Here is a 17,104-nt window from a genome sequence, read left to right on the forward strand (position 1 = left end):
GCATGAAATGCTTGCTTCTGGATCTTGTTTTTAAGTCTTTAGAACAGAGAGGTGATGATAAGTGGGTATTGTAATAAAGCTTCACTAGTGTACTTGATAAACCTCTATTTTTTTTTTTTTTTTAGTTGGAGTCTCGCTCTGTTGCCCAGGCTGGAGTGCAGTGGTGTGATCTTGGCTCACTGCAACCTCCATCTCCCAGGTTCAAGCGATTCTCCTGTCTCAGCCTCCCAAGTAGCTGGGATTACAGGCACACACTACCCCCTCTTGGCTAGCTTTTTGTATTTTTAGTAGAGACGGGGTTTCAGCATGTTGGCCAGCCTGGTCTCGAACTCCTGACCTTAGGTGATCCACTTGCCTTTGCCTCCCAAAGTGCTGGGACTACAAGCCTGAGCCACTGCGCCCAGCCTAGTGTACTTGATAATCTTATGTGCACTGTGAAGTTTGAGAAAAGATAAGAGTGGGGTAATGGGTAGAGATGGTTTCACTAAAGAACAACCTTGGGCCTGGTGCTAAATAGTTACTTTGTGTATGTTCCTTATTTAAATGTGGCAAGAAACTTTCATTTCAGACTTATCAATGGATGAGACTTTTTAGGGTTTATTTCCTAGCTGCTAATTTTCTGGATTTGTTATTTAGAGCATGAACTTAAGAAGCTGAGAAATACGAGTTCAAATCATTCTTGTTTTCTGTGGGTAAGCATTTTAGTGCTTTAAAATAGGATTATCAATTTCTCGTCTGTAAAATAATGGGAGTGACAACGCCTACTTAATGGGATTGATGTGACAAATAACTGAGATATTTTAATCAAAGTGTGAATTACAGTGACTGTTCTACAGTAGATACTCAGTAAGTGAGAGCAGTGGTTATAACCTAGAAATATGCTTCTGGCCAGGGAGGAGACACCCAGAATCAATCCTGTTGGTATTAAAATTTTTTCTTTAAGGTTTTGCAGATAAAAAGTAAGGCCATGGTTCATAAAGATTCTGAGCTCAGAGTGATGGACTCTTGGGTTCTCACAGAGCTAGTGAGGAAAAAATGAAAGGGAAAGTCAGCATACACACACACACACACACACACACATGTGCACACACACCCCACCCCTCAGTCTTTCAGATAAGGTCTTTAACAGTAAACCAAGGTTCACTTACAGAGTTCCCATAACAAATGAGCATATGGTGAGCATTTGACAGCGAGAAATACATATCCTTTAAGGAAGCTCTTAAGTTCTCGCAAATTCAATAAGAGTAGAAGAATGTCTTAAAAATCAGAAGACATCGGAAACATAGGGAAACTCTCAGTAGTTTATTCTTTGTTAAAACTTGCAACATAGAGGTGTCTGTCTACATGTAGCCCTCTGAGTTAGGATGCATTCCTCCACACTACAGCCTGGAGAAAACAGATCTGCGTGTCCTTTAATCCCTGACCATTGTAGATCAAGTTACTTCTTTGAAAGAACTTTTCTTTCTCTAGCCAACTAAATGAATAGAAAATGAGGTACTTAATTGTTTTCTAAATTGCAATTTTTCTCCCACAGATGTTTTTTATCAGTGTTGAGCCCAGTGGACTCTGTCAGTCACATGGGGAGATGAAGTCATGTGGTAATAAAAGAGACGGGGTTGGGGGAGGAAGGGAAATACCATACAGTATATTGTCTAATTGAAAAATGTGCCACATAAATGCTGAACTTGAAATCTCTCCCTCCCCAAGGGCTACTCGTGACAAACAATGCACACATCTTCTGCACTGGAAAGATTAGACTTCTCCCCTTTCTCCATTATTAATTCAGGTCAATGCAAGAGTTTCCTTTTTTTTCCCCCCCTTTTTTGGGTTAAGTCATTCTACTGGAATTGTGCTGCAAGGTAAGATTCCAAAGTGAAATCTTAAATGCAAAGGTGATGGCATCTGATCTAAAGGGTGAAGGTTACAGTGATGATGATAAGGGATAGCGTTAGATTAAACTCTAACTTTGTAGAAGGAAGATGAGAACTAACAACAATATCCATGGACGTGTCTGAGAAATGATTGCTAATGATAATGCAACCTAAAATGTTGGGGAGGCTGGGAGAATTACAGCACTTGGAAAATTCAGAAAGGCTCAGGCTTCAATGCCTGTTAATGAAAGCTGGAACCATAAGTACAGTGGAGCAGGAAGGACAGAGAGAAGGGAAGGCTGCATGTGTTTTTCATAGCAAGAAGGAGAATGCTACAGATGTAGGACCCATGTCAGCATCAGAGAGATTAGAAGACAAAGAGAGGCTGATGTTCACAAGCAAACCTAAAGAAGTAAAAGGTTTTAACTTCCCCCTCCGCCAATAGCCCGTTATGGAAAGCAAATGAGAATTGACTGCGGTACAAAAGTGTTGGCCTAGAAGGTCCTCTGAGAGCTCTTTCTAGTTCTCCACCTATCTTCATTTGCACTGCCTTTTACCCTCGCTTGACTGTGCTTTGAATTTTCTGTAGGAAGTGACTTGTAACCAGTGAGATGGTAACTAAGGGGCTTTTATCAGCCCTCACTGTTAAGAAGACCTCTCTCTTATGTTGGGGAAAAAAGGCTCTTTCCTCTTCTTCTGCCATTATTGAAGAAGGAGAGCATCTGGTCATTATATAAGAAACTCAATGAATCACTTATTTTATTTTTTGCTCATTTAATTTAGCTGTGTCTCATATTTGACTAAAACTAACTCCAGGGATTTCTCCAGGTTCTTTGATTGCCCTGGAATCTTAATGAGTCATCCATTTCTTTGAAATATGAGGATTATTACCCAAGTTTTATAATCCTTTAACTAAACAGTAATTTTTTTGTAGTAATATTTGGAATAGCTGGATTCAAACTGCATATAAGAGAGTCACCATGTATAATACCAAAGCTTTATGGGGAAAAATCATATTGCATTAAGTTGCAGATGATTAGGGATTTGTCTGGGCTTTAAAACATACTTCAACCTTTCTGTTTCTCAGTGTTCATCTCTGTGTTAAAATAAACATCCTCCTCCTCATCATGATTGTCATTGTCATCGTCATCAGCATCATCACTTTTCCTCTTACCTTCTTGTTCTTCTTCCTCTTCTTTTCCCTATTCTGCCCTGTCCTTTGTTTCTGCCCCCTACCTCCTTCTCCTCCTCCTTCTTTTTCCTGTCTCTTCTTGCATTTCTTTTCCCTTTTTTCTTTTGCCTATCCTTCTCCTTCTCTTCATGTTTTCTTTTTTTCTCTATCACTTTTTTCTTCCCCTCCCTCACTTCCTTCTTTCCATTTTCTCTATATATTTTTGACTTTTCACTCTGTGTCAAGGTTTAGTGAAGCCTCTTACTTATGTCATCTGATCACATCTTCGTAATGGTCCTAAATATTATTTTAAGAAAGGCAAATGAAGTATCAGAAAGGAATAATTAATTTATTTATTTACATGGCTAGTAAATATGACTTTGGGTATCTCTAACTCCAAATCCATGCTTTTAGCCAAAACCTCTCTAGGAGACATGAAAAATATTGCGGGAGAAAGGTTGAAATAATCAGTGTTGTAATTAAACTTTAAATTTATAATTTAAGAGTATAAAACTTAACTTTAGACTTGTGAAAATTTGGAAGTTAATTGAAATAAGGTAATTAAAATGCTTATATGATAATATGGTTTGGCTGTGTCCCCATCCAAATCTCATCTTAAATTGTGGTTCCCATAATCCCCACATGTGGTGGGAGGGACCTGGTGGGAGATAATTGAATCATGGGGGTGGTTTCTCCCATGCTGTCCTTGTGATAGTGAGGAAGTTCTCACAAGATCTGATGGCTTTATTAGGGGCTTCCCCCTTCGCTGAATTCTCATTCTTCTCCTTCCTGCCACTTTGTGAAGAAGGATGTCTTTGCTTCCCCTTCTGCCATGTTTGTAAGTTTTCTGAGACCTCCTCAGCCATGCCGAACTATGAGTCAATTAAGCATCTTTCCTTTGTATAATAAATTACCCAGTCTCAGGTATCTCCTTATAGCAGCATGAGAATGGACTAATACAGTAAATTGGTACTGCACAGAGCAGGGTACTGCTATATACCTGAAAATGTAGAAGCAATTTTGGAACTGGGTAACAGGCAAAGGTTGGAATGTTTGGAGGGCTCACAATAAGACAGGAAAATGTGGGAAAGTTTGAAACTTCCTAGAGACTTGGAGGTCTCAGAAGACAGGAAGATGTGGGAAAGTTTGGAATGTCCTAGAGACTTGTTGAATGGCTTTGACAAAAATGCTAATAGTGATATGGACAATGAAGTCCAGGCTGAGGTGGTCTCAGATGGAGATGAGGAACCTATTGGGAACTAGAGTAAAGTTCACTCTTGCTGTGCAAAGAGACTGGCAGTATTTTGCTCCTACCTAAAGATTGGTGGGCTTTGAACTTGAGAGAGATGATTTAGGGTATCTGGTGGAAGAAATTTCTAAGTGGCAAGACATTCAAGAGGAAGCAGAGCATTAAAATTTGGGAAATTTGTAGCCTCGCAATGCGATAGAAAAGGAAACCTCATTTTCTGGGGAGAAATTGAAGCTGGCTCCAGAAATTTGCATAAGTTATGAGGAGCCAAATGTTAATTACCAAGACAATGGGGAAAATGTCTCCAGGGCATGTCAGAGACCTTCGTGGCAGCTCCTCCCATCACAGGCCCAGAGGTCTAGGAGGAAAAAATGGTTTTGTGGGCTGGGCCCAGGGCCCACCTGCTCTATGCAGCCTCAGGACTTGGTGCTCAGTGTTCCAGCTGCTTCAGCTCCAGCTGTGGCTAAAAGGGGCCAACCTACAGCTCAGGCCATTGCTTCAGAGGGTGTAAGCCCCAAGCCTTGGCAGTTTACATGTGGTGTTGGCCTGCAGGTGCATAGAAATCAAGAAGTGAGGTTTGGGAGCCTCTGTCTGTATTTCAGAGGATGTTTGGAAATGCCTGGGTGTTCATGCAGAAGTTTGCTGCGGGGGTAGAGCTCTCGTAAAGAACCTCTGCTAGAGCAGTGTGGAAGGAAACTGTTAGGTCAGATCCCCCACACAGAGTCCCCACTGGGGCACTGCCTAGTGGGGCTGTGAGAAGAAGGCCACCAGCCTCCAGACCCCAAAATGGTAGATCCACTGACAGCTCGTACCATGCACCTGGAAAAGCTGCTGGCACTCAATGTCAGCCCATGAAAGCAGCCAGGAGGAAGGCTGTACCCTGCAAAGCTACAGAGGTGGAGCTGCCCAAGGCTGTGGGAACCCACCTCTTGCATCAGCATGACCTGGATTCGAGACATGGTTTCAAAGGAGATCATTTTGGAACTTTAAGGTATAATGACTGCCTCGTTGGATTTTGGACTTGCATAGGGCCTATAAACCCCTTCTTTTGGCCAATTTCTCCCACTTGGAATGGGTGTATTTACTCAATGCCTGTACCCCCATTGTATCTAAGAAGCAACTAACTTGCTTTTGATTTTATAGGCTCATAGGCAGAAGGGACTTGCCTTGTCCCAGATGAGACATTGGACTTGGACTTTTGGGTTAATGCTAGAATGAGCAAAGATTTTGGGGGACTGTTGGAAAGTCATGAATGTGTTTTGAAATGTGAAGACATGAAATTTGGGAGGGTCCAGGGTGGAATTATATGGCTGTATCCCCATGCAAATCTCATCTTGAATTATAGTTCCCATAATCCCCACATGTAGTGGGAGGGACCCAGTGGGAGTTAATTGAATTATGGGAGTGGTTTCCCTCATGCTGTTCTTGTGATAGTGAGGAAGTTCTCACAAGATCTGATGGTTTTATAAGCGGCTTCCCCCTTCACTTGATTCTCATTCTTCTCCTTCCTGCCATGTGAAAAAGGATGTGTTCACTTCTCCTTCTGCCACGATGGTAAGTTTCCCAAGGCCTCCGCAGACATGCTGAACTGTGAGTCAATTAAACCTCTTTCCTTTATAAATTACCCAGTCTTGGGTATGTCTTTATAGCAGCATTAAAACAGACAAACACATATAATAAATCCTTCTTTTTTTTAGACAGTGTCTTGCTCTGTTGCCAGGCTGGAGTATAGTGGTGTGATTGGCTCACTGCAACCTCCATCTCCTGGGTTCAAGCAATTCTGCCTCAGCCTCCCAAGTAGCTGGGACTCTTAAGTGTGTGCCACCACACCTGGCTAATTTTTGTATTTTTCTTTTAGTAGAGATGAGGTTTCATCATGTTGGCCAGGCTGGTCTTGAACTCCTGACCTGAAGTAATTTGCCCACCTTGGCCTCCTAAAGTGCTGGGATTACAGGCATGAGCCACTGCACTTGGCCAGTAGTTTTTAATAGTATAATCTATAAAGAAGAAATGAAATAGGAATGTGATAGTACTTTGAAATATAGAAAGGTCTTTATATTAAATAATTATTTATTAAATGTATTTATTAAAACTCACAGGGGATGCTCAAGGATGAATGCATGTGTTATTACAAAGGACTCAACAGTCCTTGGAAAATGCACATTTGTATTTGTTAGAATCAACTATCAAGTAACAGAGACCAAATTACCATAGCTTTACACTTTACAAAAAGAAGTCTGGAGATGGACTCTTTCAAGGCAGTCACAGTGGCTCATTGATGTCTTCCAGGTCCTCCATTCTTTGTTTCTTTTTATACTACCATTTTGAGTATGTTGGCTTGTGTTCCTTAGATTTGTACCTCATTATGCTAAGAGATCTGTCATAGCTCCTAGGATCATATCTCACCTAATTACATTATTACATTTAGAGACAGAGGGAAAAAGTTTTTCTTCTTTTGAGGATCTTTTTTTTTTTTTTCGTTTTTGTTTTTTAAGGAAAGGAAATAGTTTCCAGAAACTGCTTCCACTCAACTCCCTAGCACACTTTCTCTTATGTGTCATTAGCCAGGTCTGGGTTACATGCCCACTTTTGATCGCTGGCAGAGGAAATGGAATGGCAAGTGGGGCCAGAGAAGGAGCTAAACTTCTTCAAAAATACAAGATGTCTGCTTGCTACCTGAATATGTTTGGAGTTTAATTAGCAAGTAAGAGGGCAAAATGGATGTTGCATAAACAGTGAACACTGTCTGCTATACCACCTTATCCATTTCACAGGGAAAAAATATCTTCCTTAATTTCCCTCAACTGAGAGCAAACCTGTTTGGAATATTTTGCGTTGAGGAAGCAAAGATGGGGAAGAAGACAGCATCCTATGGAAAGTTACAGTTGGTTTGCCTCTTTCTTTCAAACTTTTGTATATTCTGTTAGTATTCTAATCTAAATACCAGGAGAATTGTGAGCAGAAAAGTAGAGGAGAATGACTAAAAATTAAAGAACAAGACAAGCTTTATTTTTTTGAGAGGAGATATAGACAAGTGAGGGATAGGCATGTAAATAAGTAAATATGTCACTGAAGATGGATGGAACATTACATGTGGCACAGCACAAGGAGAAACAGAGTTCACTGCAGTCATGACAAAGGGGTGAGACAGGGACTCTGGAAAGGTCTGAAAGATTCAAAAGTAAGTTTATCACCCTTTTTAAGAACACAGCACAGTGTGTCAATGGCCATAAGAATAGTCTAATATTCCAGATTGCTAATTGATGATGATGATGATGATGACGACGACGATGTCAATATATAGTGTTTACAACATGTCAGCTGCTGTTCTTAGGACTTTCTCCATGGTCATTTAACTGTTGTTACCACACTACAAAGTAGGGTCTGTTATCATCCCATTTTTTTCCATGAGGAAACTGACACAGACAGGTGAAGAACTTCCCCAAGCTTAACACAGCTAGTAAATGGCAGATCTATGATTTTTTTTTCTTTTGTTGGTTTCTTACATTTTCCCAATAATGCTATTTATGCACAATGGTTGGCCCTTTCAAATAATCATACTGAAATTTTTAATAGCATCTCTTTCATTACAAATTGATTTGGGAAAATTTGAATATTTATATACTTCACTCTTAAACATAAGCACTTTTTGGAAATCGTTAGCAATTCATCAAGAAGCCATCTTAGCAACAGTTACATAATTCACAATAAATATTAAGGCTGTATAAGGAAGTTGAAAAAACCAAAGAACTCTGAACAAGTAATGTATGTATTTAAGTTGTATTAGAGCAACAATTTGAACAGCAAAGTATTGTGCATATCCATAGCTCTTTAATTATAGCATAAGGAATTTTTTAACATTTAAGGTGATTACACTGAGAGTAGGTAAACAACTGACTTGATCCAATGGAAGTTTATCTATTGGCTTATTTCTTCTGTGCCTCTTCTTTTTTAGAATTCGTTTTCAGTTTGCAGTCTATTAGGGCCATTGTGATTGCATCTTCAGTTAGCATGGAGCAGTGCAGCTTCATGGGAGAAAGGCATAGTTCCTTGTCAATATCTCTGCTTTTGATGATCATGGCTTCTTCAACCACTTTTTCTTAACCTATTCAATGGCTAATAATCTTGGATCAATTTCAGAACCACAGCCAAACATTTAAAACCTGGCAGCCTTAAGTTTTTCCTTTTCATTCACTTGAAACTTAATTTCATTAAATTACTACCAGCTAGAGCCTTCACCAATTTAGCTCGTTTTTGGATATTTTATCAAGGAGCCTTTCATTGTTTGAATTCTCTAAATGATCAACAACCTTCTTGTGATAGAGCAGGGCCTGGTGCAACAGCTCCTGGGTGGGGACATACAGGCTCATGAGCAGCAGGTTCAAAGCTGCTGGCCACCAATGATCTACTCTAGCTGCCATATTGTCAAGGCCAGAACTGGAATTCAACCCAGATATTCTGGCTCCACAGTTCATGTTCTTAACCCCTGGACTATATTATCTCTCTAGTGTCTGTGTTTTACCTAGCATCTTAGAGTACTGAGGCCATGGCAAGGTTATAAATGGTAAAAATACAGCTAATAAAGAAGACCAATCAAGACTGTGTTATAAGGTTGAGGAGAAAAGGACACATGTGGCAATGATAAATTGCAATGTTTGGGGAAAGAAATGAGAATCAGTTATATTTTGAATGGAAACATGTTGGAGGAGGAGAAATTTGCAAAGTAATAATCAGACATGTTTCAGGTTGACTAATAACCAACTGAGTTCTTAGGTCATCACCTCTGAGAGTAGCATGGGTTGATGGGCACTGCTGTCCTGGCAGTTCTTTTTTTCTGTTTCTCACCATGTCACTGGCCTTTCTGGTGCACCTGGACCATAATAGCACTACTAGGCTGCTCTACCAGAGTACATTGTCTTTCACTGACATAGAAGAAATACCTTCTGATATTCCAGACACCTGCAATGGGATGGAGAATGGGAAGAGGGGCCTTCATTTTGGTGGCATTTCTTGTCTAAGCAGGGATGTGTCACTCAGTGGCAAGCTCTGCCTCTCAGATAATGAATGGGGCACTGGGTCATCCATTCCAAGGTCTTGGGGCAATGTCAGGATACCTCTGAGGCTTAGTTTATAATGTAGCAGTTTCTTCTGTTTGTCATATGGCAAGGCAGAATGGACTTTGAGAATCTTGTTTTTGTGGTCTAGTGGTGAAGTCTTACCTTTGGGACAGCAGCCCAATTGTTCATAATTATTGAAGAAGTAAGTCAGAAGGTAGTTTCATATATGCATCTGCCTAAAGGTCAGATGGAACTGTGGAACTCCATGACAAGCTCACAGAATGTTCCATTCTCCATCTGCACGCAGCCTGATAACTGTATTTTCATAGAATTAGAGACTTATAATATTTAAGGTATTTTAAGGTAATGTATCTCATTCAAATCTCTCTCTTTACAGATGAGGAAACTGAAGCCCAGAGAGATGAAATGATTTTCCATGTTAATACAGAGACAGCTGGTACTGGACAGTATGTTATTTTACCTAGTAGTCAATGCTCTTTCCTATACACCTCCCTGGCTTGGATAAATAACATTGTCTGGAAATGGGAAAGATAATTATAACTGGGACAATAGTAGAGAGAAGAAACTTTAGAAACTGACTAGAGCAGAAGGGCAAGCAAACCAGTTTGACTCAGCACTTTGTTTGAAACTGAGGCTTATTGGATGTTAAATTATAGGAGCCTCTATCCCATTGACTGAATTTTTTTTTGTGGGGGGAGTAATCTTCTCACCCACATGAAAGTAAGGAATTCTTCCATAAGCATTTAAGTACTACTATTAAGGGAACTCAAAGAGGTCATTTACAAAATAGCTCATTTACCCTTCCCACCAAGAATTTGTTGCTTTAATTGAAGGGAGTGGTTTTTTGAGAATTGGCTGGCCCGGCATTAAGCTTAAATCATTTGCTTTCCATCTTACTCCTCCTTTCCCTTGACCTTATCTGGGATTTTACTTTATTAATTAACTTGAAAAGTGCTTTCTATAGGTAGCATGAGTTTTTGGTTAAAAAACAGTTCGAAAAACACCCCCCAAAATGTAGTGAGAAGAAAATCATTTGAATTCCTATCCCCCCCAGGCTTCTAGTTCTCTTTTCTAAAGACAGACTCTCAAACAAGCTTTTTCTGTTTTCCTAAGCTATGTCTAATTAAGTATGTGTTACTATATAGCTGCCTCTTTTTATACACACGGCACCATATTATTCTGTGTCGTACCATTTCTTTTCCACTTAATATTTCTTAAAGATGATTGCCTATCTGTGTAGAGATTTACTTCATTCCATTTACATTTTACAATATTGATAAAATGTATTCTATTTTATCTCTTTCTAGTGCCTGACGTGTGGCCAGATCCCAGAAGATGAGTTTCTCTAAGAAGATCACATGAACCATCCCGAAAGGCCTGTTGCTTCGAAGCTCAGGAATCCAGGGACCCCTTCCTATTATGCGAACTTCCTGGGTGAGTGTTTTATAGTGAAATCATATGTCAGATTGTGATTCTCAGACAACCTTCCCAGTCTGGCTTAAGAGGAGAGGGTTGTCGGGGGAGGTCCTGGGAAAGCCGACTTGCCTTAAGATTGTCTTCTTGGCTGCTGGGTGAAGCTGCACTCCTACTCTGAGATTTCTCTGAGGAGACATTGGGTTTTCCTGGCAGGCAGAGCTTCAGGCTACTCAGCGGAATGTCTATGGTTCTGTAGCTTCAAGAGGAGCCAGGAAGATGAGCTTCCAAGCCAAGGGAAACACTGCTTCAGACTCAAGACCACGATTTGGCAGAGACCACGGGGCCTGCTGAATTTAGGAGAGGACTCATACCCCTTCCTTACTCAAACCACTCTTTCCCACTAAAAGAGGATGGAGGTGACCTAAGAAATCTGCTTTATTCACCAGCACACAGCAGTTGCTTGGGTGAAGTGGACTCCGGTCCCATTTTGGTACAATAGGAAAGGCAAGTGCCTCCCTCTCTATCTGGGAAGAAAGGAGAAGGAAGCCAGAGTGGAAATCAGACATCTGAAGTCTCAGCAGCAGTCTTGGTCTGTGCTTAGACAAATAATCTCAAGGCGACCCAAATCCCCCTGTTCGTTCTGAAAACAGACAGTGCCAGAGTGAAACAGAATTAAATTGTTTCTCTTTCATGGCAGCTGAAGTGTAAAAACCATTCTATTCCGACCTTGTGGTCAGAATATCCTGACACCTCATAAATTATCTTAAGGGGTCAGGGCTCAGGGAGGTTTGGGAAGGCTGCGAGTCCACACTGCAGCCAACGGTCTGCGCCGCACGGCAGCAGCGGGAGCGCCTCCTTCCTGGTCTTTCCGATAGGCAGGCACCAATGTGTAGGATGTGGAGGAATGTAGTGTCCTCAGAGCCAGTTTTTATGAATTGGGACAAGCATTTGCCCTCCTTCTATGCTTGTAGGATTTGTATGGCCACAGCAACTACCTTCATGAAGGTTTTTAAGTAAGTGAGAAAAGCACAGTGATAGCTTCCATGTCGGACAGAAATTCTAGGGTGGATTTGTCTTAGCAGAAAAAAAGACAGGGGAGGGATGGAGACAATAGAGACATATACTTACACAATACGAAGAACTAGAGAGAAAAAAATGAATCAAGGAGAAGAGAAAGGAAGGTGGGAAGGGGAAACGTGGGTGACAGAAAAGTTTTCTTGATTCAGATATACACCCCCAAGCACACGCGCGCACACACACACTGTTTCTAACACACACTCTCTCTCTCACAACACCCTCTCTCACACACACACACTGTTTCTAACACACACTCTGTCTCACAACACATTCTCTCTCACACACACACACTGTTTCTAACACACACACTCTCTCTCACAACACTCTCTCTCACACACACACACTGTTTCTAACACACACTCTGTCTCACAACACATTCTCTCACACACACACACACTGTTTCTAACACACACACTCTCTCTCACAACACTCTCTCTCACACACACACACTGTTTCTAACACACACTCTGTCTCACAACACATTCTCTCTCACACACACACACACTGTTTCTAACACACACACTCTTTCACAACACATTCTCACACACACACACACATACACACACACACACACACACACACACACACACACGCCTCCTCAGCAGAGTGGAACTCTTGGACTTCTCTGCCTCCTGGTGAGTTTCTTTTAGCCCCCACATTCATCTGTGCCTTACACACAGTAGGTGCTCCATAAATGTTTGCCTATTGGTAACATCCACAGATTGGTCCCCAGAGAGGGAAACAGATTTATTTTGGGAAATTCCAAGTATGTAAAGCAAAGTCATTTGGAGCAAACAGTATTCTGATAGCTTGAACCACCATAAGGTTGAAAGAATCTGGGTATTTGTGGGTGTGTCTGGACATATTGTGTGTGGGAGTGTGAGTGGGTGGTCTGGTTGGGTGGGTAATAAGTGACAGGAGGGCCCTTGAAAATATAAAGGGCTCCATAACTACTGTAAAAATAAAACTGGGAATAGCATGCCCAGACCTCCAGTCATGCGGTGACCAAACCTGACCTTGGCAGAGATGAATACATTTTGGAGATGGATTCAAAAATTATTAGTCAATGTTTTTGGTCCCCATGGGCTTTTTTTTTTCTTTTTTAAAGAGCAGCTGGGCGGGTTTTTGGCAAGGCAAATGACTGCCACAGCCTGTAGAGTTCCAGAGCCCTTCCAAGCTTTTTCTAGACTCTTTTGTATTAATGCTTTTTTATTTCTGGTTCATTGTTTTCCTAATGGGATATGTCTTCTGCCTCCCCCCTTGGACAAAGGATATGATTTCTCACTGTCTCTGCTCTTAATTTCTTCCTTTATGGAAATTTTGTCTTGAGGACATAATTATGATCAGAAATACATTAGAAGTGTATTGTTTTTCCTAATTGTGTCATCCCATTCCTGATATCAGCATCTCTTAAACATCACTGGCTAGTAAAGAGATGGAAGTTAGTAAAACAAGCCACGTCATGGATGGACGATCCTTCTCCCAATTCCTCTGGCCTGGAGAAACAAAAGAAGATCCAAGGCAGAAGACAGTTAAAACCCTGTTCACATCAGGCTTCTAAATAGGTTGCAGTATATGATTTTCTGCAGCTGTCCCAGTGCATAAACATGCTCATTGGAATGTTTGTTGTAATGGTGAAGGGAGGCAGGACAAAAGGAAGTATTGATGGAATGTGGAGGGAAATCCTATACTATCCACAACTGTGGATACCTGACAAGTCTGAGTTGGTATATGTATGTCTTCATACATATATCGACTAATATACCATAGCAAGCTCTGTGATATGTAATTTAGATTTTTTTTAATTAGAGAAATAGTTCACAAGGTTAGTAACACATCTTTAAACTTTGTGGTTATTTGGAGTATTAGGTGGTAAGTCTTAGAAATAAACTTTCTTAGATGCTGGAGATTACATACTACAGGTTTAGACATTAAGGAGTGTCATAAAACTAAAATTTTCTCTAAAAGTACATTGATAAGAACCTTCATACTACATCTCTATTTCCTTTACACATCTTTTGAGGTTTACCTAACCATTCCCTAACTAATCAGCCTAATTGTTGATTTCATGCAACCACCTCCTTCCTGTAATTGCTGTGTACATTTGTGTGTATTTGTGTTGATTTTGTATATTTTATTTCTTTCTCATTAGACCATAATCTCATTGGGGATAGGAATCAGTACTTATCAGTACTTTTTTTTTTGGCCCAGGGTCTCACTCTATTACTCTGGGCTGGAGTGCAGCATCAGGATCTCGGCTCACTGCAGCCTTGCCCTCCGGGGCTCAGGTGGGAATCAGTAATATTTATTCTGTATCCCCAAGTGCCTGGGATTATTTTGTAAATCCTATGCATAGTCAATCAATGAAGAACATATTCTACTCTCAGAGGAGCAATTTAATGCTAGGTTGGCTTGTTTTACTAACTTCCATCTCTTTTCTAGTCAGTGATGCTCAAGAAATGCTGACATCAGCGATGGGATATCACAATTAAGAAAAAAATACACTTTTAAAGTTATATAATACTCTTCCAAGTCAAGAGTAAATTGCCTATTAATTTTCCATGGCTTTGTAGGTCGCAAAATGGCATTTAAACTGTAGGTGTACATTTCTGATCATAAGCAATTATCCATCTTTTAATCAAATATAAACTATCTAGTTACTAAATATTTTGAAGTCAGTTTTTCTTGAGGTATTCTGTTTAATTCTTCTTGGAGCATTCTACTGGACCCCCCACTGTCATCATCTCCTAAATTTTAAGCTTGGTCCTATAGTCCAAAGAATCACACAGGGACAATCAACTGAATACATTTGACCTATTTCTGAACAAGGTTCTATGTCCTCCGACACCATTAACCAAAACAACTGACACTAAGTTCTAGTCCTTATAAAATGCAAAATCGCTGCCCTAGCTCATTACTTCAATCCTCTCCTCAAAATCTTTTGCTGGATTGCAGACTGATTCGTGCTTCAGCTCCTTTTCTCCCACTGTAATATTTGGCTATGTGGGTCCTAGACACATTGCAAATGCATTCTACAGCTTTCCTCCTCTTCTTTCTGGAGATCCAGCATGTCTCCCTTGGTATATCACCAAACTGCCTCTGTGTGCTCTTCTGCCTGTCTGCATTAATACCACCCATCCTGAGCTTAGTTCTCTTATGAGACTCCCTTTATTCAGCTGTCTTTATGGGAAGAACTACTGAACAAATTTAGAATGAATTGCCAATTAATTGGTAATGATGTATTTTGGAAAAATGTGCTCCTCGTTCTATCTCTTGGAATATAAAATCTTCATCCCAGTGCTTCAAATTCATCCATCTATCCATTAGCCTGGGAGAAAACTTGAATTTGTTTTATAAAGAATTCAACCAGGTAGATAGGAATTAGTCAGATGCTAACATACAAGATAGATTTTGAACAAAACAATAGGCTTGAGAGGCAGCCAGGCATTGTTGAGAAAGTTTGTTCCAAATAACTTCTTTGCTCCTTTGCCATATGAACAACTTAGCTTGAAGTGCTCGTTCTCTGAGAACACCCCTCTAGCCTAGAGAAGATGACTCTTCTGCTACAATCCCCAGGTGAGCTCCATGGCAGCAGAAGGGTAGTAAAAGAAAAGCCCGCCCCTCTTTTGGCTCTAGGGATTGTGAATAAAGGGAGTGGGAGAGTACATCAGTGAAGCAATCGAACATCTCTCTCCCCATTTACTATAAGGTAAATAGTAAGCTCCAAGAAGCAGGTTAGGACTTGGGAGGTGGCCACCTTACAGGCTGCCTTAAACTAAGCTGGGTCATAGTCAAACCAACCAGAGAATGTAGTGAGCTCAGGCAGAAGAAACTCTGAGGTCATCCTTTCCTGAGGCATGCTTGGTTCCCTTGTGCACAGACAAATTCCAGAAAGAACTGGAAATCTGGTTAGGAAACTTGGCAAAGCGGGTGTCACTGTATTGGGGAGGGTGAAACGGTTCTGTAGCAGAAGTTGCAAGGCAGACCCCTCGAACTAGGGCCCAGTGATAGTCACAGCCAAACCTCATAAGGGTCTCTAACACCAATAAGAGTTGAGGTGAGGCAGAGTCAGCCAAGGGTCACTGCTGAGCCCGCCAAGCCCAAGCTAAGACCTACTAGATGGAAAGTTAAACTGACCACAGACCTCAGCTGTTGGATGCCAGTGAGGCAAGGAGCACCTGTGTTGACAAGGATGGTACCCCAGAGACAGAGGGAGGGGACGTTGCTCCTGAGACCCTGACTCTTCCTTTATGGACTTTGAGGTCCCACCAGTCATACTCCTCTTCCTCATTCATTCGTGTATCCCTGCCTTTAACCTAGGGCTGGAAGCCTTTCAAAGAAATTAGAATTTTTTTTTTTTTTTTTTTTAACAAAAATGATGTTAAATACTTCTTAAAATAGACTGTTTATGTTATGGATCAAATGGAATTCCTAAGTTTAACTACATTTTTGGTAATTTTTGTCTCACCTACCTTTTGAGAAACCAGATGGTTTACTGATAAAATACTAAACCTTATATTTTTTGGTCTTTTCATTTGCTCTTCTCATTTAGTGGCTCACACCACATGATGACTAGCTGTAGCTGAATAGTTAGCCTTTCCTAGGATATGAATATTTTAATAGGTCATTCTGAGGGGTCCAACTTTGTATACTGAAGGACTTAATTTTAAGGTTTAGAAAAGTTGTTGGCAAACTATAGCCCACAGGCGAAATCCAGCCTACCGTCTGTTTTTGTAAATAAAGTTTTTTGTAACAGCCACGATCATTTGTTTACATATTCTCTGTGACTGCTTCAGGGTTATCATGATGGAGTTGAGTAGTTACATTAGAGACCATATGTAAGTATAGCTCGCACAGCTAAAAGTGTTTATTATCTGGCTTTTTATAGGATGTTTGTCAACCCCTGATATAGAATAATGTGTGGTTTTATTGAGCATCTTGTCCAGTACCCTTTCTGGACAGATGAGGCCACTGAGGCCTGAGAATTTAAGGTACACATCCAAGATCACACAAAACGTAAGGGGAGAGATCAGGATAACAAACAGTGGAGTTTTAAACATGGTGAAAGGCAAGTGGGGGAAATCTGTACAGAGTTGAGGTCTTTTGAACAGTCTCATCTTAAATAATGCTTCGAAGATTGCACGATTATTATGAAAAATCATACTAACAAACCCAAGAGGAAAATAAAAATAATAAATGAAAATCCCCTTCAACCTGTGAAATCACCTGGATTTTATGACAG

At 40.6% G+C, this 17,104-nt stretch overlaps 1 protein-coding gene across 1 annotated transcript in view; it reads left to right on the forward strand.

The window, feature by feature from the left end:
- GORAB (golgin, RAB6 interacting) overlaps positions 1 to 17,104 on the forward strand; it is a 440,445-nt gene that overhangs the window by 20,166 nt on the left and 403,175 nt on the right. Inside the window, exons 2-3 of the mRNA XM_045392609.2 lie at positions 9,746 to 9,805; positions 10,677 to 10,803. Of these exons, the coding sequence (XP_045248544.2) occupies positions 10,728 to 10,803 (76 nt within the window). The 5' untranslated portion in view covers positions 9,746 to 9,805; positions 10,677 to 10,727. The remainder of the gene's footprint in view (positions 1 to 9,745; positions 9,806 to 10,676; positions 10,804 to 17,104) is intronic.

Source organism: Macaca fascicularis, chromosome 1 (assembly GCF_037993035.2).
Source record: "Macaca fascicularis isolate 582-1 chromosome 1, T2T-MFA8v1.1".
NCBI classification, from domain to species: domain Eukaryota; kingdom Metazoa; phylum Chordata; class Mammalia; order Primates; family Cercopithecidae; genus Macaca; species Macaca fascicularis.